The sequence below is a fragment of the Numenius arquata genome, chromosome 3, assembly GCF_964106895.1.
Source record: "Numenius arquata chromosome 3, bNumArq3.hap1.1, whole genome shotgun sequence".
NCBI lineage: Eukaryota > Metazoa > Chordata > Aves > Charadriiformes > Scolopacidae > Numenius > Numenius arquata.
In genome coordinates, this window is record NC_133578.1 from 23706538 (window position 1) to 23729316 (window position 22779).

The 22779-nt window shown below is 36.4% G+C and overlaps 1 protein-coding gene across 1 annotated transcript in view; it reads left to right on the forward strand.

Annotated features, from left to right (window-relative positions):
• Positions 1-22779, forward strand: part of RAPGEF4 (Rap guanine nucleotide exchange factor 4) — a 152361-nt gene that overhangs the window by 21108 nt on the left and 108474 nt on the right. Inside the window, exon 4 of the mRNA XM_074145736.1 lies at positions 767-913. Within this exon, the coding sequence (XP_074001837.1) occupies positions 767-913 (147 nt within the window). The remainder of the gene's footprint in view (positions 1-766; positions 914-22779) is intronic.

A 22779-nucleotide genomic window follows, 5' to 3' on the forward strand; every position in this document is an offset into this window, starting at 1 on the left:
AATGGCATGTGCTCATGTGCTCTTTTGAAGTGGACTTTACTGCATGTTTGGGACCATCTTGAATACTCTATTCCAGGTTGTTTTGGACAATTTTCTTGAAATCCCTGATGTATGTGAAATTAAAGTATTGTTTTTTTAGTCTGGTACTTAATCAGCAGGCATCCATTAACAATTGAGAGATTTACTGGCATTTTCAACAGAAAGGCCAAGAGCTGATTAAACTGTATGACTGCCTTGCGCTCAGAGCTTGTACAACAGAGAAATGCATTATAAATACAAGAGGATATTATAATTGAAAGCTATGTTTACTGAGAAAACATAAAAGTCAAATTTTCTTTCTGATCAGGGTAGCCTATATAGGGTAAAAATTTATATTCCAAGATTGCATTTCTGATGCTAGTTATCTTCTGATCACCTCTGACATTTCTAAAGGATCTCATCATCACAGGAGTCTTTAGATGTAGATGAACAGAGGTCAGAACTTTCTGCCAGTGTTGAAGGTGACTCTTCTGTTCTCTGCTTTGCAGACAGAAATGTCTAATTCAACTGATGGTCATAGAAAACAGCAGTCCTGCTCGCTTCCACATTGAGGCTTCCTGTGTTGTTAATCAGCATATTGATTTTTTTTTTTGTTGGCACTTAATTAATTTTCTTTTAAAGCAAATTGCTGAAGAATCCTAAGGCTGTGCTATTAGCAAATGTGACAGAAAGACTCTTAAAACATCCTGGAATATTTAATATGTGTCTTTTTGTTTTTAATTCAAAGGATGCTGTGACAATATGCACTCTGGGAATAGGAACAGCTTTTGGAGAGTCTATTCTGGATAACACTCCTCGCCATGCTACCATCGTTACCAGAGAATATAGCGAGCTCCTTCGAATTGAGCAGAAGGACTTTAAGGCACTTTGGGAGGTAAATTCAGATTTATTTGCAGTTTATGCATGGAAAAGTGATTTAACCTTTTAAGTGTTTGTAATGAAATACATGCACATTTATACCGTAAGCAAAGTAATAATTCTTTTAAATTAGTGTGGACAAAAAAGAAAGTGTTTTTAGTTTTTTTTTTACTGCTTCATATTCTTCATGATTACATACTCCTGTATTTCTTTCTTGTGGGCTTCTTCTAATGAAATAACTTAGGTGAAATTTATGGTGAAATTTATGCAGGTGTTGCTTTCTTAGCCTTAAACTAGCTTTTATTGCCAGCATTTATGAGGAGAGCCTGTCCTTAATATACTCTGATATTTTAAATTATCCTCCTCTGCTCCTGTCTCATCACCAGCTGTAAGGGGTTTAGAATTTGCAGAGGGATCAAGTTGACTTAAAAATTAAGTTACTGATTACGTATAAATTCCCTTAAAACTTTCCTTTGTGGAGAGCATACTGCTGAGATTCTTCATTTTATAATCTGTGTGCACTTAGGTATCCATGCTGAGAAGACTTCATTAACATGTTACTGTGCTAAGTCACTGAAATTCAATCAAAATGCATTTTTGTAAGCATTACACTTGATTTGAAAAGTGTTCTGAGAATTGGAAGGCATCCTGTTGGCCTGGCCTACACTATTGCCAATTTGTACTGCCAGCTTGTTTTGATTGGTGACTGTACAAATTTAGGTGTTATGTAGAGCTGTTCGATGGTGTGGCAATGTCCTAAAGTTGCAGATCTAGGGACACTAACTATATTGAAGAAATAGATGCTGGTTGTAGCATTTTAGTTCACCTTCTCTGCTAAGGGCAGACAGGTGAGGATTTTTTGGTTTTCTCCTTTCCTGAGAAAGACCAGTATTATACTCCAAATAATTGTCCTAAAGTAAGGTTATTGGAAAGAAAATCAAATCCACATCTAACTACACTGACTGAGGAGATGGGACTAATACCACGTGTCTACAAATATGTTGCCTTGAGCGTAGTTAATGGTGCAGCATGACCAAGGCATGAAAGCTGCGAATGAAACGTGCTTGCCATTGAACGCTCTGACAGTCAGATTTCGTTCTTTGAATTGCAGAGCCATAATTTGTACCCTTTTTTTTGGCAATGTCTACAGCTAAAAGAAAATGCTAGTAAAGTCTCATAGCAAATTTGAAGAAATCCACAGTGCAATGTTTGTCTGCAGTTCATGCTTTTTTCTCTACAAGAGCTGCGTTAGAGTTTTAGACCCTGGCATTGAAAGTTTAAATATGCCAGTGGTCTCATCTGTTTTAACATATGCTACTCTTGCCAGTGGTCAGGAGTTTTTTATGTAGATAGTGCTTTACAAGCTCATGATGGAGGAGAGTAAATCCAATTGTAGGTTTCTCAAGTAACTTTTTCTTTTAATTGACTCTTAATTGGTATAAACAGAGTAATTTCTGCTATGTATATGACTATTGCTAAGCCTTCGGAGATTGTTGATTTCATATTAGAAATGTTGGAGGAGTGGAGGTTAAGTACCCTTCTTAAAAGTTTTGAACCGTAAATCATAAAGTTGTTTTAAAACCAAAATGCCAATGTCATTTGCTTTATAATCAGTAATACAATGTTGTTTCTAACAATTTTTTTGATTTTTATGAGTTTTTTGATGATAGATGTTTTTGGAAAAGGTCATGTCTGTTGAAAGTTTTGGGAGCTATCACAGGGAGCCTTAGCACACATCTTGTATGTTGCAGATTTTATGAAATTGTGCAGTAGGGCATGTCACAGGTGCTGCAGGTGTCAGTCACAGACCACAGTTTAACTTTGTGGTGCTTCTTTGCCTTTTGTGGAGTTTTATAGTGAACTTTTCATGTATTTTGGTGTGCTTTCTTTCAAGGAGGCTATCCCTGTGCTTTTAGTTAGTGGAAAATTATGCCACAAAACATAGCTTTGTTGTTTAGTCTGAGGTAGAATTACATTGTTCATTTTTTTCAAGGCAGTATTAAACAGCAGGTAAGGTATGAGAATGTTCAAAACAGACAAAAAATAATTTAAAAAAATCCTGTAAAATATACTAGCAATAGCAGCAATAGTATATTATTGTTGTTATTGTTATGTGAAGAAAAGTAAATACTTTTCTTCAGGGAAACTTTTTGTTGTGTTATGGATGCTGTGTTGTTCTGTCTGCCTTATCCTAAGATTCATATATCTTTGCTGTGACAAAGCCCATATGGGGAAATGGTTATTGATACAGTGGTGTGTCATTCAGATAATTTTTTTTAATTTGTTTTTAATGAAAACCCACACAAAGTCAAGAATGGATCACAGATATTTATTATCAGTGGTACCATGGGGAAAATGGGTAAAGGCAACAATGTCAGTGTCATTACAATCCAGATTTGGTAAAACCTAAAATCTGGTGCATAAAAATTTCAACTCTCCAGATAATGAGAATTTAATTCCAGAAAGAAGTAGTTTCCCCATTAAAAAAAAAAAAAAAAAAAAAAAGTTGAATAATTCTGAAATAGTGTAGTTAAAGAACAACCTAAATAAACTGTAGGGTTGGAATTCTTAAAAATGTTACAGCTTTTATGAATGTAGGATTTTTATGATTAATAATAGAAGTGCAAAGAATACATTTTATATATGATTACGTTTTTTATTTGTTAATTTTTTTTTCCCAGGAAATTTACTTTTGGGGTAATTTACTTTTTTCCCTCTTTGGAGGGAAAGAACAAATGAAATATCTCTGTTAGCTGCTTAAAGATTTTTGGCATACAGAGCATGGAAATTCCAAGACTACAATTTTTAATATTCTTTTTATTGTTAGGTGACTACAATCTTGGAAAATGAACCAATATAAATTGATGCAGTATCGACTTTAATTTATTGTGCAACTAATCTGAAATGATAGGACTAAGAGCTATGAACTATCTTCCTTTATAGTAAAAATTTGTTAACACTGACACCTACTGATAATGAAGTTCATGTTTGCAACAAATGTTTTTCTACCACCAATCTATGCAGTTCTTTCAAAGACAAAAATCCATTTATACTGCTTATGAAACTTTTCGTATAAACCCTGAAACTAGATTATAAGAGCGAGACAGAAATAACTAAAATAGACAGGTATTATATCTAAGTTTAGAAAGCATTTTTCAGAATCTCTATGTCATAATATGAATTTACAGATTTTTCTGAGTTCTATTTAAATTGAAAAGTAAGTTTTCCTGTATTAGCTGTATTGCTCTAAGAAACAATTGTATTGATAGAATGTTTCATAGACCAAATGTGGCATATTAATGTATTTAATGCACAGCAAAGTATATTAATTTCTTTGAGTACAATCACAATTGGGTCTATACCTAAAAGAAAGAGATTGCTACTTATAAACAGACTTTTTTCTTTTTTTATCACTGTTCTGTCAATTTTATAAATTTAGAATCATAGAATCATTTAGGTTGGAAAAGACCTTTAATATCGTTGAGTCCAACCATAAACCTAACACTGCCAAGTCCCACTAAATCATTAAATACTCTTTAAAGAAAAGAAAGGATATTCTTTATCAGAAATATAATAAGATGCCTTCTGTAATATACAGGACCACATATGAATTCAACCTTTTTTCTATTACTTTCATTTTTAACAGTCAGGGAATACTGGTCAAAACAAATGATTATTGTCCTGATAGCAACAATTACCAATTACAATGGCCTAGTTTTTTCTTTAACGACTATATCTCTTGATGTAGCATCCTGTTTGGGAACATCTGTTGGACTTCTAAGCTTACTCATCCTCAGAGACTTGTTTCTATCAATGGCTGCTGTAGCAGATTGGAGGTGATGAAATCTCTGGTTAGGTTCTCACACAGCTGAGCACTGTTTTCTGATGAAAAAGCTCTAGGAGGTTATGGGAATCACTGGTGATGTGCCTTTGGGCACCCACTGTCCCTGGCTTTCGTCTCTGAGGAGCACTAACAAACATGAAAAAAGTTACAGTGCTGTAGACTTCCAAGTGCTCTTTGGATCTGTGGGAAGAGGTACTCTGCGTGGATAAGAACTTGCTTTCCCTCTTCAGCATCAACGAGTTAGTGTGGCGCTAGCTACCTTGTGCAAAAACCTGTTTCAAAGCACAAAGGAAAACACATCCAAAAATAAACATGAAAGCAGAAGGCTACGCATGAGGAGCTCTGGTCATGCACATCCTGTTGGGTCACTGGCTTGCTCCACCCCTAATAGTTGGATTCTTTTAAACAGAGTAGGAGTGAAATGAATGTATTTGAGCAATGTTATCATTACAGAAGTTCTCTGTAGTTCATTCTCAAGCTTTGTCCTTTCATGCAGTTGCAAACTGATTCAAACCCAGACAGGAAGGGAGTGAATCTGCTGAGAGGTGACTTATTTTTAGAGGTCTTTCCTACCACAGTGAATTACTCAGCCTTCCTTGGATAACATACAAATAACCAATTTCCTTCTGTGTGGAATAAGATTATGTTAGAAGTTACTGAACATGCCTTGAGAAACGTTTGATCTTGAGTAAATGAAGAACAGCTATTACTTCAGTATGCAGTAACTTTGGAGAGAGAGTGTCTTGGCCCCTGTAAGGTCAGAATGAATATTTTTTTTTTAATTCATATTCAACAACACTTACACATCTTGTAGTTTGATAAACAGTAGCATAACTTGCTTCCTGCTTTGCCCATCTGATGGCAATTCAGAAGCCCTCAGCAGACTTCACTGCTCTGAAACGATAGCTTTGGGAGAAGCAGCTTTCTTACTGTCTTTGTTTTCTGAACACTGTGAATGTTGTTTTTTAATGAGGTAGTTTAAAAGCCTATCCTCTGTCAGAACAGAAGATATTTTCTGTACAGTTTTGATGGGATGCTGTGTAGGAAATACATGTATGAAATGGCATGCTGACTTATATATTGTAGCACTGTTCAGTGAGATTTCTGAATACATCTTAAGTTCGTCAGAATTGAGACCACAGCTCTCAGTCCATTTCTGTGTAATATCATTTTGTCTTTTTAATGTATATCTAATCATATCCCTTATATTGGGGTATAATATAATCTTAGGCTTCATTTTATGTGTCAGGATTGTGGCAGTAGGAATTACAAAGGCACTGTAAAAATACATTAATGAATATTGAGATGTAAGGATTTTCATTTGATCTATCCATTTGGCCATGCTGTAAGTATTTTATGTATCAAAATGTGTTACTAAATCTCATGTAGGTGTTTTGCAGTGTAATGTAGTAGGCAATGTTTCAGTGAGACAGCCTTTTCCTTGCCTTTGGCTACTCGAAAAATAGATATTACATTGTTACTTGAGAATGTTCTTGCTTCTTTCTCTAGTAGACTCCTGAATACCTCAGTGTGTTTAAGGAATATTAGGAATCTAATGTAAATGTCAGTACTTTCTAATGCACCTTTTCACTAATGAGTATTCCATACTGGAAATTCTTTCCAGTTCATTTAAGTGAGAGATTAAATTTGATCTGAGAAATGAAATATTGGGAGGGGGGAATCAAACAAAAAATCAGATTCATGCCCAGCCCCTTGATAAATCACCTTGATTTATGGTATACTATTCTGCCATTTTATTGCCCAGTAATCAGTTGCAGAATTCTTTGCTCTGATTTACTGATTTCCCATAGGTGAATGTGCTAGAGGTATAAAACTATAGTTAATAAAATACAGAATATTTAGCTTTGCAGGATGGATGATCATGTGATTTAAAATAGTGAAGTGCTTAGAGACCCACCAAAGTATAAAAAGGTGGTCATGGAACACTCAGCTGTCTTTACCTGCTTCATGTCACATTCTCCATTGACTGCTCAAATTCTACCTTGATGATTTGTCTCTATAATGGGTTTTTATTTGAGAAATGTAAGAGTGATCAAATTGTAGTAGCCTGGATTTGCAAAGTAGCTGGAGTACTGTGTTCACCAACCTCTCAAATAGCTATCTTGTCAGAATAAGGAAGAATTATTCCGTGTTACGAGATACAGAATGCAACACAGAAGGAAGACATGGAAGGACCGAAGTGTGTGGAATATGTTGCCTTATGCTGTCTGCAAATCCTCAGCTGATGACCAATTCAAATTGGTATGCTAAGAAAGAGAGCTGGTGTGAGAGACATTGAGAAATGAAGTGATGATAGGCAAGCAGGAGATTTTTTTCCTAGAGTAACACATGGAAGGAGGAGGAATATAAAAAGTCGTCCTCCCCTCCCCAGCTTTAGAATATGACAGTAAACACAGAACTGGCAAGATGTCAGCAAAGCTTTGGAAGTAACTAACATCCCACCTTCATACTTTCTGTGTTAATACTGATAAAGCATGCAAGTAAGTAGCAGGGAAAGATTCCAAAATTGTTATTTTACCAAGAAGTGCCAGATTGCACTCCTAGTTTTGCTGGTGTGAACTGAGCATATTTCAATTGAATACAATACAATTGCTTTGATGCACATGGAGCTAAGTTGGAGCACAGTCTGGCCTTTAGTGCTGCTGTTAGATTGGGTTTGACCATCTTTGTAATATGCTTTTAGGGTTTTTTCCTCTTGTTTTGCTTTGTCAAACATTTCTAATTTTAATGAGTGGTGCTCTGTCTGGTACAGCAGATTTAAACGAGTGTGGAGCAGCATTCTATCTTCAGTAGCCAGGCTTGCATCAGAACAAGCTGTGTTTGTCAGCATAGCAACACAGTGACTGCTGCTTTCATTTGGGTGTGTTAACCACTTAATGTTTTAAAAAATGAATACAGGTTTTGTGAACACTGTTTATGATGGTGTATCTCCTAAGGTAACCTTCCTGGCCATTGGCAGTGGAGAAACATTTCTAGGAAGTAGATTTTTCACTTCAGTAATGCAGCTTTTCTCTTGGCGTGATACGTGTTGATGGAAGTGTATAAATCTTTTGATAGAGTCTTGCTATGATGTGTTCTTCTCTAAATAATGGCATTAGGACTGAAAAATTTATAATCAATAATTGTCCACTCTGTTTCAGATAATTTGCTGTGCCATTATATGTGATATTTAATATTGTCATTGAGGCAGAAATTCTGCAGAAGATTGAGGGATCCAGTTAGTTCTAACTTTCCCTTTCTTTATTGTTATCCTTGGTTTAAGGTAACAGACACAGGCGCTTCAGTCACCCCTGGAGTGGCTGAAAAGATTGAAAAATAACAAGCTAATTGGAAAAGCCTGATCCTTCCTCATGTCTCTCTGCAGCTAACTTTCCTGGTGCATGTTCTTGTGTGTCCACCCCTACAATCAGTTTGCACCTCAGTCTCCGTGTTTATTCTGTATCTATTTCAATAGCAACATTCTGTGACTGTGTCACTGATCACCATGTGGAGGTGGAATAAGGCTTTGTAGATCTGATTTCGCTTAAACTATACCAGCATGTCATTTCTCTTAGGTGTAATTCTATATCACTGTAAGTAATGCCCATCAGCTTGAAGCCCCTGTTGAATCCTATTATACCAGACACTGTGCAAAAATATATTGTCATTCCTATTTACAGCCCTTGTAAATGTTTATATGTTTATTAGCACTTCAAAGAGCCTTAAATTATATCGCAGAAAGCTTGACTTATTTGAGGTTCCTTCTCGGATAAAAAGAACTCGAAACATCCAGCAAGCATGTCAGTCTCCCTGTTAAGTAATGTCTTTATTGGTTTTCTCATATTTTATTGTGGTTAGAGGTAAAGTTGAAAAATACAAATTCATCCGATTTTCAAGAAAAGAAATTATTTTGATTAATTCCTAAAATATTTAAATTACAGAAGAACATCTGACAAACTGAAATGTGTACACTTAAAAGTCTGCAGATGTTTTTGAGGCTGCTATTTTTCTTTGAAGCTTTACTGCCAAACTTGCACTTTCTATAACCAGCTTTTTTATTAGCAAAGAAAGTGCTTTTCATCCTCAGAAAATTGTATTATTAAATGTGGTATCTCTACACATGATGTGCTAAATGGCAAAAACATATATTGCAAAACACAACTGGGAGCCTGTGAGTCTTATTTCAGGGAGCAAACTTCTGGTCTTTCATTAGTACATTTTTATTAGACATTTAAAAATGTCTTTCAGAAGGATCATAAGATTTGAAGCTTATGAAATAGTTTCTGGCTTTTTTCCCAAACATATATTTAAATTATCAAATATGTGCCTCATTCTCATCTGTCACAGGGGAAAAAAAATGCATAACACAGAATTAACGTCTTTGCAGATATTTGTGTGTATAATCCACTACCCATCTAATATGTATTGTGTGTGTGCATTAAATTAATATTTACCTTGTCAGACTTCTGTGTCAGATAGCTTGGTGCTTTGGTTCTAACTGAATTTGTGGTTGGCAGTGTCCTTTCCTGCCTTAGCATGGATACCAAAGTGATCAGCTGCAGAAGGCTTTACACTTGCTTTGCTTCTAAACTTTTGGATTTGACACAGACTCGCTGTTCCTTAAGTGAACCATGGGGTCATACGTGGATGAGATTAATTTGGAGATTGACCCTTTCTGATGTTCTGGTCAGTGTTACCATCTCAGTCCTTGTTTTCTTTTCAGTTGAGTTGTGCTGTTTCTTCCATACACAAAAGGTTCGTCTATTATTATTGGTTCTTCCAGGTTCTTGAGAAAAATAGTCAGCCCTTAGAAGCTTCCTTTTAGCAATTAGTTTTTGTTGCTTTACAGCAGTGGGTGTGGTTGTGTGTTCCTCCAAGGCATTCCAATAGAATGTGTGCTTGCATGCTGCGTTTGAATGATGCTTTCTGCTTGTACTGTATAATGGGTCAGGCAAATAATGTGATACCATTTATTGGATCAATGGGTATGTTTTAATACTGATGTTTTAAAAATCCATTAGCTTAAACCTGCTGGCATTAAAAAAAATTAGAGATCTTTGACAATAAGATCTGTAGCAGTGGAAGATCTTGTTCAGATTAGCAAAAACCAAAAGCAAGGCTATTGTATTATTTTATATATTGTTATTTTTTATTCTGAGACTCTCTTTATTCTGAGAGTCTTGTTTAGCTTATAAAATATTTTGTAAAAATACTGTAAAAGTCTTCACTTTCATGTAGCAAAAGAAATGAAACCTACAAGTCCTATTTAGTGGAATATAAATTCCTCCTTCTTTAAGCAGGCACTACCCTTGAATGAGTATTCAAAACCTTAAAACTCAAAACAAGCTAAACCCCAGACATTATCAATTACATGTATGGATTAATAAATGGACTCAAAAAGAGAGTGCCCTTTGCTTGCCTTAGCTAGGATAGTACTGATAGATGTCTTTTCCTGGTCATAATCAGAGCTGTAAGGTTCAACACTTGCCCCTTCCCTTAGATTCGTTCCTCCCCTCTTTTCATCCATGGTGAAACCCTACCTCGTTGAAGTCAATGAGCATTGTGGAATTTTAACCCAGGTAATTACTAATTGCTTCTTTCTCTTTGTATGATATGCAGCACAGGCTGTTTGCACTAGGTTTAAATCCTCTTTACCTTCCTCCCTTCTGTAATGGTTTCTATCCGCTGACATAGCTGATGGGAGGCAAGAGCATGAGGCTGGGATCACTCAAATGATTCTGTGGCTTAGCAGTTCCGGGGTGCTTAACAAAATGGTTAACCCAGTACTTGTACTGAGATAAATTGTATCAAAGCCTTACAAACTCCAAGCATCCCAGAAGTATGCTTAAACATGAAGGTATAAAAGTCCAAGACCTGAATATATTTCTTGTGGCAGAGAATAAGAATTACAGGGCTCAGCCTGTTACCTGTGCTAGTTATGGCCAGCCCCAGATATCAAGAAGAGAAAGAGATTTTAAAAAGCCCCAAGTAATCCATGTCCTTGCTCTTGAATCAGTCCTTGTTTCAATCTGAGCAGTGGAGCTCCAGCACCTCGAGTTCTCAGGGTTGTTGGGTATTGCTCTAATTCCGTTAGTTTAGTGAGCTACAAAATTCCTAGAAATCTGTTCACCAGTGATGTGAAGATACCAGGCCTGAAACATGCCCCGGGGGGCCTGCAGGTCCTTTGAAATGTTTCATTCTCAAGGGGCTTTATGGAACAACCTGTTAATGGATAATTTTTTTTCTTTTGGTGAGTGGTTGTTTATGCCACAAATATTCAAGAACAGCACATAGTAAGACGTAGTGGCCTTCTAAGGCATGTCCTCCTTCTATTTTCATACTCTGTAATGAAGTGGATGTTCATAGAATTTGTGTTTTCATCTAGTATTTCTGTTAAAAGCTGTTGAAACCAGTGGTTTATCAGAACTTGTGGATTGATACCATCAGTCTGGTGTGATGCTTAAGGCTCAATTTCTTTATCCTTCATCTCATGCCTGATTAGATACGACCATTAGTGTGTATTTCCTCTGAACTCTGCTTAAAATAGTTTCGCTGTTAAATTGCAAATGAAGAAGTTAAAAGAAAACTGAAACTCACAAAAGTTTCAACACTAAATATCTTCTGACTGAACTTTACTTGTGGTTTTTATTGCTAAAATACTCTTGTCCTTCCAGATGCTGTACTTAGCTCTAAACCAGGCTTGTACACCATTTGTTTGAGGGTGATAAAAATAAGCATTTAAAATTAAACCTTGCCATCCTGCAAGTACTTACTGATATAGTTCAGCTTGCTTACATTTTAACCTCTGACCATTCCCTGAGTAATTTCTATTTAATTTTGCATTGCACCTCTCTCTTGACCTTTGAAAAATATCTTTTCTGACTACCAGTGCAGACTATTTTCTTGGAATATTAACCACTTCATTTTCCAGAATAGACAAACAAACTTTATTCTCTTAATTTCCACAAAACCCTATCCAGACATTCCTGAGTACAGGTTAGTGGAAACAGGTACAATACCATCATTTTGTTTTAGCATAATAAAAATATGCATTACAATACGATTTTTGTATGACCTGGTCTTTGAGAAATTGAGTCCTTCAAAGAAATCCTGCTGTTCTGAAAAGACCGAGTTATAAGGGAACTTGTTTGAGTTACTTAGGCTTTTATGCTTAATTCTCTCTGGGGATAATGCTGGATACTCTCAGTACAATTAAGGAAAGATTAAAAGCTCAGTACAGGCTTATTTTCTCTCTTCTTCCTTTCTGCCAATACCCTTCAAGCCTGTATCCTCTCTAGAAGCATGAAACATTTTTCAAAGGCCTTTTTTCTTTCTGCCATAATTTCTCAGTCAGTTTTCTGGTACGCGTCTCTTTCACAGATTTATGAATATGGTTTCTCTTTCTGCATTTGTCACTTTTGTTCCTGCTAGCACTTGATGCCAATTTTGTTGATCTCTGCTTAAGAGTTCGTTGGTTATTTCTCCTTGGGTTTATCTGACATTTAGATCCTATTAAATAACCAGGGATCACCAAGGAGTTAGGAAACGATTCTTGCACTGTTGAAGTTGGTGAGAGTTATACCATCACTTAGTATTTCTTAGTACATTTGCTCTGCAGAGCTAAAGGAATGAAATGTAAAAGTGTAGACAATTAAGCAGATACGTCTGAATACACTGATGGAGTAGCAGATTTGTTACTGAGAAGGTACCCATTTTACATAATGCTTTGTCGAAGAAGAGCCACACTTCAATCTGAGCATGTAATAGCTGGGGCGTTTACCTGTGCTATTGCTGTGGTCTGGTTGAAAGATAAAATGCTTTGAGATTACAACAGAAGTTCACATCAAAACTCATCTTTGCGGGTTGTTTCTGTCTGATGTATTTACATACATCTGCCATATGGAGTTGCCTTATAGAGGGTGTTACTTCCATCTGATCTCATATATGAAATGTACTTTGTGTCATTTTATTCCGAGACAGACTTTTCCTGTTTTAATAACAGAATGTGGATTTTTCTTCCATTTAACCTTTCTGAAGAATTATTTGATATGACTTCAGAAAATGATGCATGCTACCAGTCAACCTACAAGTAGTGATGCTTGAATGGATTGTTGTCAACTTTGTACTCTAAAATTATGTAGAGGTGTGAGGCACAGGAAATCCTGGAAATGCTTCAAGACTTAGCAATGGTAGGAATACAGATTGTACTACCATAAGAATTCTCTAACGGATTGATTGTACTTGGGCATTGATACTGTTAATCCAGGTATCATTACAGAATGGTAGGCGAATTACCTTTCCTGGTATCCATTAACTGGACAATGTCTTTGGATAAGAATTGAGTTAATCTGTATTGAATAAAATGTAATGAATGGCTGTGATATCCTGAAGCAGACCATGAGTTATATTTTCCCTCCTTATTTAACAAAATAATTCATACTACTAGTATGAATTTTATGCTTTTTAATGTCTGAGAAAACAGTAGACCCACAAAAAACAACCCTTGTGATGTTGTTCTGTTGCAAGTAGCTTTTGCAGAGTGATGGGGACGTACTTTATATCTGCCTACTGCCCTGAGGGAGAACAATGGCAAAGCTTTCCATTATTGGTAGTATGTATAGATAAAATAGTATCAAAGGTCTAGAAGGAAATAGATTCTTCACTGTGATTGATTATCTATGCTTCCTTGTACCTAGCTATGGCAAAGCTGTATCATTTTTCTTCTCTCTTAGCCAACTAACATTTGGTTTTTCCTTTTGAGTATACCTTTACTGCTAAAACTTTCTATCCTTTATTTCAATCAACATATGCATATCTTCATTATCTGATAATGCTGTTGCCACATGTACAAATGAAAATTATTAATTTAATATGCTAAAGAGCTCTATGCAGAAGGAAAAAGTGACTCCTATGTGAAAGCTGTTAAAGTAATAATGAATGCTATCTTTATATTAGATGTGTTCTTTTTAAATGAACATTTTTGAAAGGCTTGCTTTGTGTGAGTAGAATTTGCTATGAGATGCCCATGTGACTGTCCCCAAAATCAGATTGCTCAGCATGATGAAAGTAAATAGAAACATATATGAAAGTTTTGATACTATAGAAAAGAAAATCTCTTAATGTTACTGGTTTAATTTTCAAAGTTTAAGCAGGGCATGTGCTGCATTACCGGTCATGAATGTGCTGCCTTCTGTAGTGGGACCTCTATCTTGCCATTTCTACTGACGCAGCAGTGCTCATCTATTTACACTAGGCATTAATCACAAGCTGCAGCATAAAAGAAGTGGAGGGAAGATACTCTTATTTTGTTAGATACTTTGCATGGTGAGAGCAGCAGTGTGGATTAAATATTCGGAAATAATATTATTATTGTAATCAGAATAATCGTGGATTAAATATTTCAGAATCTTAAAACAAGATGGTGAACTTCCATTGGGTTGTGTTTACTCTTGTTAACAGTATGTAGAAAGACATGATATTCTTAAGCCAAATCTGTCCCTTTACTTTAATTTCATTGCAATAATGGACGATAGAATTTGCTGTGTGGGGAGCAAAAGGCTTGACATACTGTGTCTTCTGTGTCTTGCTGTGACCAATACCTGCTATTTTAGAGAAACTTGTAGAAGAGCCCTCAACGAACTGTTTATATTTTGTAAAAATATAGTGTAACAGCACAGCATACTGCAAAGATAAAAACTTGTCATGCTTCCTCCTCATCATTCTTCAAGAGCAGGACTGGTTCTGTCCCTTCTTTTGGAACTAAAATAATGTCTTTATTTAATGAGGTCTTTATTTGCATTTCTCTCATTCCACTCACTCTCTCCATCTCTCCTTGGGCGAGCTATTGGACTGTATTGTATGCTCTCTAAAGTTTTATCTTTGCACATTTTAAGTATCCACACCAAATGGCTTCTGAATGGGTGCTGCTTTTGGAGAAACATTCCACAGCCGAGTGCATCACATGCTACTAATAAATTTATTCTGATTTCCCCTCCAAAATTTGTTTTCCGAGTTTGTTCTTTGGTTCTTGTCTGTACTGCTTTCATGCCCCTTGGATGATTTCTCTCTGTCTTCAGGATTTATATCCATCACTTTTTGCACACTGTGGTCATATCTATGTTTTGTCATAACTTTAACAACAGTTATGTGATTATTTTTTTTAGTTTTCCTGAAGTGCCATCATGCTGCTTTGTGTGAGCTCTCTGGAACACAAAATTATGATCCTGTCTTTCATGTATATCTGGAACATACTTACTCTGGTGTTTACTATCAGTTTTACGTGCCAGAATTTGATAATTGTTGAGATAACAGCATTTTGCTATTGTATTAAGAAAGACTGTTACTGTAATTAAACTTTCTTCTATACAGAGCTAGAATTGATGGTAGTGGAAGGTATGCTGTATTCAGGACTATTACTTCCCAGACTTTGCTTACTCACTAGCTCTACATAAATGATGTCTCCATTGAATTTTTCTGAATGGATCTTTTCCTTAGCATTACTAATTCCCTAGAGACTTACGTATTATATTTATTTTTTGTCCAGTGTTTTTATCTTCTCCTTCTCTAGTGTTTCCATAATATGTTATCAAGTTGTTTATTCTCCCTTTGAGATTATGAACAAATAGAAAAAACAGAACCTAGTGCCTCAGTACTTCTTTAGACATCTCCTTTTTATGTGTTGCCGTGTTTCATTATCTTTTGTTTGCAGTCATTTAGCCAGTTGTTAATTTGCACAACAGTGCTTCTACCCAAGGCAGTTTCAGTTTGGTGGTTTTGTTGTTTTTTTTTTAAGATGAGCTTAATATATTTGATTTAAATATTTTACTGATATCCAAATATGTGACAGCTACTGCATTCCTTTCTTCCACTTCTTGAGTAATTAAAAGGAAAAGACAAACAGCAACCCACATGTAAAGCCTCCAACTTTTGTTAAATCAGTTTTGCTACTTTACGAATTTGTTTCTGTTAACTGTGAGTGAGGGGTCTCTGAACTATCTGTAGTAATGTTTACTGCTTCACTCTTGGATTCAAAAGTAATTTCCAAGTATTTTTAGTTTTATTAATTGTAAGGTACCTTAGTACATGGTACTAGATACAGCCTGGTCTGAACTTAAGTGGTTAGTGGTGGTGTAAATTATGCCATCCATGTGCATTGGATGGCAAATAGTGGAAGATTACTGCAGTTCTGGTATTGCAATTTACAGAATCAATTGTGAAAATTCACTCTCAAATGAAAGAAGGGAAAGAATATTAGAAATATTAGAAAACAAGATATTGACAGGAATATATAAGTCCAATTATTTTTTCCCTCTTACTCATCTGTTTTCATTCCTCTCCTTAGTTATTCCTAGCTGCCCCAGGACAAATTTCACCGCAGCATAAACTGGTGCAACCTGCATTCCCTTATTCTTTGTCACATCTGCTAACATTTAATTTAAAGCAAATTAAGATTTTTATTGGTACTGCCTCACAATCCCCTCTTACAATGATTATTGTTCTGCTACATTTGCCCATCTATCAATATTTACATCATTAAATAAATAAACATACATTCTGAAAGATCTTTTATCTCAGTGAATACTGTTGGTTACTCTGTAATACAATAACGTATTTATTTCCACATGTTGCAGGTGTGCACTCATGTTTTTGGAGTATCCCTTTGTGTGCATTTTGCAAGAAAGCATGAGGAGAAAGGAGTGACCCCAAACTCACCTCCAGCTTTTTGCTTCATGTCACATTTTGTTCTCCAGTCAAAAATTATCTGGCTGACTGCTTTGTAGCAGCTAATCAAGGTCAGGAAGATAAAGCAGAAATATCATAATTATACACTAAATTTGGAGAAGCTGCAAAATTGAAACTATGCACAGTTGATTTCAGTGACTAGTAGAAAATATTTCCAATCCCCTTCGATGCAGGATTTCTGTAAATAATCAAGTGAAAGTATGCTAAACAGCTTCATTCTGTTTTCAGAAAGAAATTGCTCATAAGAAGTTTTATTAATGTTGTGCTCATCCCTTTGACATGGCTGAAACAAGTAGCTCTTGTTTCTGTGCCCACTCAACAAACCTGATGCCTGTTGACCTCCTGACGATTACTCATGTTTTCACGGTGGCTTTGATTTCCAAAATGCAGTGATGTTAAACAACCATAGCTCATTTTTCAATAACATTTTTGGTACCAAGTCCATCTCCTCTTTTGACTTTTGGATTTTTTCTAGTGCGTTGCCTTTACCTTTTGCTATACACTTCTTTGAGAAAACTGCCTTATACAACTCTTACTGATTGAAATTAGAGGGTGGTGCCTGGAACCAGAAACTTATGAAAGCTTTTTTGCACAGAAAAGTGAAAAAAAAAAAAATGCACTAAGTATCATGAGTTTTCATAATCAAATCCAGGCTTCTTAAAAACAAAGAAAAATGTGAGAAGGATCCACTACTGAAAAGCAGCAGTGTACTCAGCATGTCTAGATTTACTTATTACAAACTTAGTTGCAGGTGGAGAAAGTTGTAATGTCTAATAAACAGCTCATGGCATTGATCTCCGGATAAGAAACCTGTCCCACATTTACTGTATGTAATGTTATCTCTTTACCTAGTGTTCCTGTCTACATTTGCCAAAACAATTTTTCCCAGTTCTCTTCACCGAAGTTGGGTTTTGACCTTTTCTAATGTTTTTTTCTAAGTGTGATCTGAAATGTGTCTTACAATGGCCTTTACACATGGGCTTTCTGAAGTTTAACAATTTTTCGTGAGGCCATATCCGTCCATTGGGCAGATGCACTGTTCTCAGTTGAGGAAGCTATTTCATCCGGCTGGGTTTGAAGGCTTTAAAGCTAAGTTTAGCTCTCTTGGTTATTAAATATACACTTAATGATAGATTCAGCATGCTAAAGTTTCTTTAAGGGAAAGCAGGGGATGAAACGCTTAAATTATTTGCCATACAGTAAGACAGTTTATAACCGTCATCTTTTATTTTGTCTTTAGCCCGTAGTCTGTTCTGATGTGGGAAGTGGAAAGGACATTTCACAACACTGCCGCTGAAATGCAAGCAGACATATAGGGCCATTTTGAGAAGTGAGAAATTCAACTTCATTGTAACACTGTTGTTCTAAGGAAGAACATGAAGCTGATTGTTAACTATTTAGAAGGGTAAAAAGTAGGCCTGTGCTTTCTGTCTATTCAGCTTTTTCCAGTGATCTCAGTACAGTGCTGTCCGGCAAGTGGGTTCTGTAGACCATGGCACAGCATATATATAATCTCTTCTGTTTTGTTTTTAGTTGATCCTTGCTGCTTATGTAGCCCCACGTTGTGGGCTGTGGAGTTTGCAGGGAGTAGACTTCCCTGATTTTTAGGGATCTCTGTATTTCAAATCCCATCTCAACTTTTATTTTGAAAGAAAGGTCCCTGTTTTTCTTGCAGAGAGGTTTTCTTGTTTTCCCCTGCTGTTTGTCTTGCAGAGAGAGCCTTGAAATGTAAACCGGATACCTGGGGTTAAAGTGTTCCTACTGATTTATTTTCCCTAAACGTTATTGATTATTTGGTCTTCTATTCACTAAAGCCAGGTCTATACTAAAATTTTGCTGGCAGGGTTGCGGGGAAAATGTCATAGTGTTAGGTTGGGAAAACAGGTTTTTTGTGTGGTATAGTTAGCCTAATGAAGGACTGGTATAAGGGATAGTTGTTAAAGAGCTTTTGCTGGCACAAATTGTATTATCCCTAGGATAATTTGCTGTCCAAGGTTAAAATGTAGGGCAAGCTCTGAGTTGGCCTTTTGAAACTGGTAATATGTTCCCTTAATTTTCCCATGTCATGGCAGTGCTCCATGGGAGGAATGGGCTGTCTCTGATAGACAGACTACCAGTAAATTCCTGTGTTCTTCCCCATGGAAAGCCTAAGATGTTCCAGCTCTTCTATGCAGCTGTTGTGATTTCTAGCTGTAAAAAAAAACAGGTCATATAAACCTGTCTCATAAAGACCATAAGTCTTTTTGCAATTTTCTTCAAGGCGTTTAGTTTTACCCTCTTGTTTTCTCCGTATGCAAAGTGAGAAGATAGTATATGTTTGTTCCTGAAAGCTTTTTGATGATTGTTGAATGGTTGCACAAGCTATAAACATCCAGTCGTATCATATGCAACATTTATGTGAACTCAGACTCTACTTCTATGAAGAGTTACCTTTTACTATATGCTTTCTTGGAGCATCAGCTCAAGCAGCTAGGTGCCCTTTCTGTGATGGGACTGACTGGCTTAAAAATTCTGGGGTTTCAGGGTTTTTTTTTAATGTAGTTTTTGGTAGGTTTTAGATGTCCCCCAAACAATAATCTTATTGATCACTTCACCTCCAAAGTTCTTCCTGCCTGTCTCAATCTAATATTTAACATTTTAAACAAATCAGTTACTTGCATAAGTAAGCACCCTGGTGTCTTATCTGTGGGTTTGAGAACCTGTATTTTTCTTCACCTGCATGTATTTATTTGCTTGACATTGAAGTGAGCTTGAAACCAAGAATAAATTAGAAATACATTTAAAAGTCTGCTTTTTAATATTCTTTTTCCTGAGCAACACCCTCTTTACAAAACATGTTTTGTTCATTTCTTTTTTCCCCAAATTAACTATCTTCCCTTTTAGTAAGGTTTTAATGTGGTTTTTTTTCAGTAGAGAAGTCATGTTTAATTAAGTCACTTGCATGTTTTCAGTTATAGATGATAATTTGTTTGACTTTACACACTCAATTGCCTTGAGTTGTTCCTGTAGAAATACATATAATCCATTTGCATGTTTGAAGTGTTAGTGTGTCATTTGCATAGCTTGTGTGTAATACTTAAGCAAGCCACTGGGATTTAGGAAGGACAGATGTTACTTTTTAGTGGCAGTGATACAATGGCTATTCTTCTTCCTGCTGAATACATATGGAACTGACTTTGTTGAGAGAACTGGAAATTATGTTATCAAACCAACATGTTGTTTCAGTACATAACTGGGAGTTAAGCAAGTGGGCCAGCAGTAATGTTATATTCATATTTTCACTTGACATAAGTCAATGCAGAGTGATGTTGATTCTTACTTCATGGCCTCATGTAGTGTAGCAGAGAAAGTATGTATGAACACATCCCAGTTGGTGTATGTCAGAATGCCATCACAGACCAAGCTGTTGTAGTTTTTAGGTGCTGGAGATGAGACGGTGGGAGGTTTAAATTTTATTGCGGCCATGTGTTAAACCACAGTTTGTTTGGTCTACTAAAATAAATTCTGTGGTAAGTCCCTGAGTGGAACATGATATATATGGTTCTGCTCACCTGCGTTTAGAAGAGATGAACTCAAACTGGGATAGGTGCAGAGAAGGACTGCCATGGTACGGGAGATGGAGTGTCTATTATATATAAGACTAAAAGAGCATGTCTTGGTTAGTCTGTTGTTGTGAAAGCTGATGGGAATATGATTGTGCTCTATAAATACGTATGATTGCTATTCAGGGGAAATAAACTGTTAAAGGACAGTGCTGCTCAGGAGCAGGTGGGTACTAATGCCGCCTGAGTGTACATTAGAAGCTTCTTTCTACCCATCAGAGCAATGAGGTTCCAAAACAACTTCTAATGGTAGTCTGGGGGCAAAAAAAAATGGCATGTTTAAAATGGAGTTGAGTTATTGTTTTCAGAGTAATTTTCTGTGTGTACCTGCAATAGCAGCTCCAATGCTGTTTCTACACTAGGTTTCATTATTTTGGCTAACATACCTTTTTCCCCGTGCAGCAAAGGCCCAAATGAAACCATGAGGTCGACATTTTGTTTCAGTTCTTAGCGAAAAAGCGTCCTTACAACTGCCTTTAGAATTGATAGCACTTTTCACTTTTGTTTGCAATGTCTGCGTCATGCTCCTTTTTGCTGGTGGAAGTCTGTTGGGAAGGTCAGCACCATTCTGTCCCCTCTCTGATGTAGTGAATCTTGAATTCTTTCCTCGTATTGTAGCACCTTTCTCTGCAGAAGGGGTGTGGGTTGGAGCACTGCTAGCAGGGTAGAGTTATTTCTTTAGGACACCGTCCTGAGGCATGAGAGTTGGGAATTTGAATCTCATTACCCAGAGAAGGCAACTAAAGGTAGAATTGGTGCGCTTTGAGTGAGTCCGGTCTTGAGGAGATTTCAAAGCCAGATGGAGATGCAGCACCCTGGCTCCATCTTTCTTGAAATACAGACCTTCAGTTCTTTGAATGTGTGGTGGTGGGCACATATCATCCAGAGAGACTTCTCAAATTCAAAATCGTAAGATGCTTACTCAGGATTTGCAAGGAGCTGTATGAAGGCTGGGAGGGCATGAGGTTGAAGGTACATCAGCTCCTCAGTGTTTCTGTTTAGCCAGCTGCTGGCAGCTCAGCATTGGGGATGCTTTGAAACTCTCTTTTTCAGGTACCTTTCCTCAGGAGATTCTCACTCTGGCTTCTGGATGCCCTTCCACATCCACCCGTTTCATTCCTTATCAACACACACAAAGAGGAGGGAAGCTGGGGAAGTTTGACGAAGTCGTGTGTGCAGTCCTGCACCTAGATCTAAAACTGCCTTTTAACAATTCTGTGCTAATGAGCATGCTTAGGTCTTTGTTACATTCTGTCCTTGAGGTTACTGTGCTCCTGTAGCAGGTGCAAAAATAAGTATATGTAAAATCCAGAAAGCACTTTGAAATGGATGTTACCACATTTTGCCACAGTAGACTTTCTTATTAGAGCAAAAATAGCCCCTCTTTGTTTTAGGGTTTATTATAAAGTAATGAGTTAATTCTATTTCCTTCTTTCTTTCCTGGTTTCCTGTTTAAGGTAAGACACTCCGTGTAATGTTTATCTAAAATGAATGCTGATAAAAAACAGAGAATAGGTCTTTATGATGAGCTGAATTTTTTCTGCTATTCAAATATTCCTAAAGTTTAAGCGGCACATATTTCTTGTTTAATATTCAGGTATGGCATTTGTTTCTTAAAAAGAGAGGAATACTTATCTTCTGTGATCAGAAGGAGTAGCAGCTAGGAAAAACAGTGGTGCGAGCCATTTTGACAGTGAGCAAACTTGTCAGAATGTTCACGTTTTCAAGACTAGATGGTCTAAGACATCCATTTTTCCCTAAATATTTTTCAAAGTCCTAATGAAAATTTAAACAGCTGTGTCTCATAGTGTCTTGAATGGAAAAGATCATAAATTAAGAATTGCAATTTACTGCTAAAATACTACTTGTTTACTGGAAAGTCAAAATAGTAACAACAAGGTTCAGTCAGGTTCTTTGTAATACTTTTACTAGCTGAATCCGACAATCCCATAGTGTAAAATATGTCAGTCCTAAGGAGAAAAGAGAGAATTCGTAATGAACACATACACTGTAAGGCACTGATATAATTTTTAACCAAATGAGTTTATATGTTAAGTACCTTTAACATATAAGGTACTTGCTTTTTTTTCATAAGCCCTGTTTGCATTAATTAATTTCACATTGTCCATTTGTTTGGGATAAACTAGAATTTTGCTGTGTACTTATAATACCTTTGTGTTACAAAGTGAAAATCCCATGGTTTTGGCTGAAATGTTGGTGTATTACAGCTGTCTCTTGCCTAGGGCCATCTGCATAGGAGAATATTCCTTTAACAGAATAAATCACAAAAAGACTATAGCAGACTTATTGGAACCATTCTTCTGTATCTCTGACTACTGTTCTTGCCAAAGATTAAAAAAAGAGGCTCAGTGGATAAAAACATGGTATTTGTGTGAGACTACCTGCTTTGCAATGGTTTCAGAAAGAAAAAAAAAAATAAAAAAAAATTGTGCTACATTCACTGGCTCTTTAATTCGGATTGCCAATGATAATGCAGAGTCTACCGCGAAAGAAAGGTAGGATGCAGAAGCAGAAACATTAGTGCTAATCTGCTGCAGAAGGACTAGATAAATCAGCACAGCTCTCATACATCACTAAGAGAGAAGCTGATTGCAACTTGACCATGTGCCTAAGTGGTCACATCAGCAACAAGAACGGAGCATGGATAAAAAAACTAAAATGTACCCTTAGGGC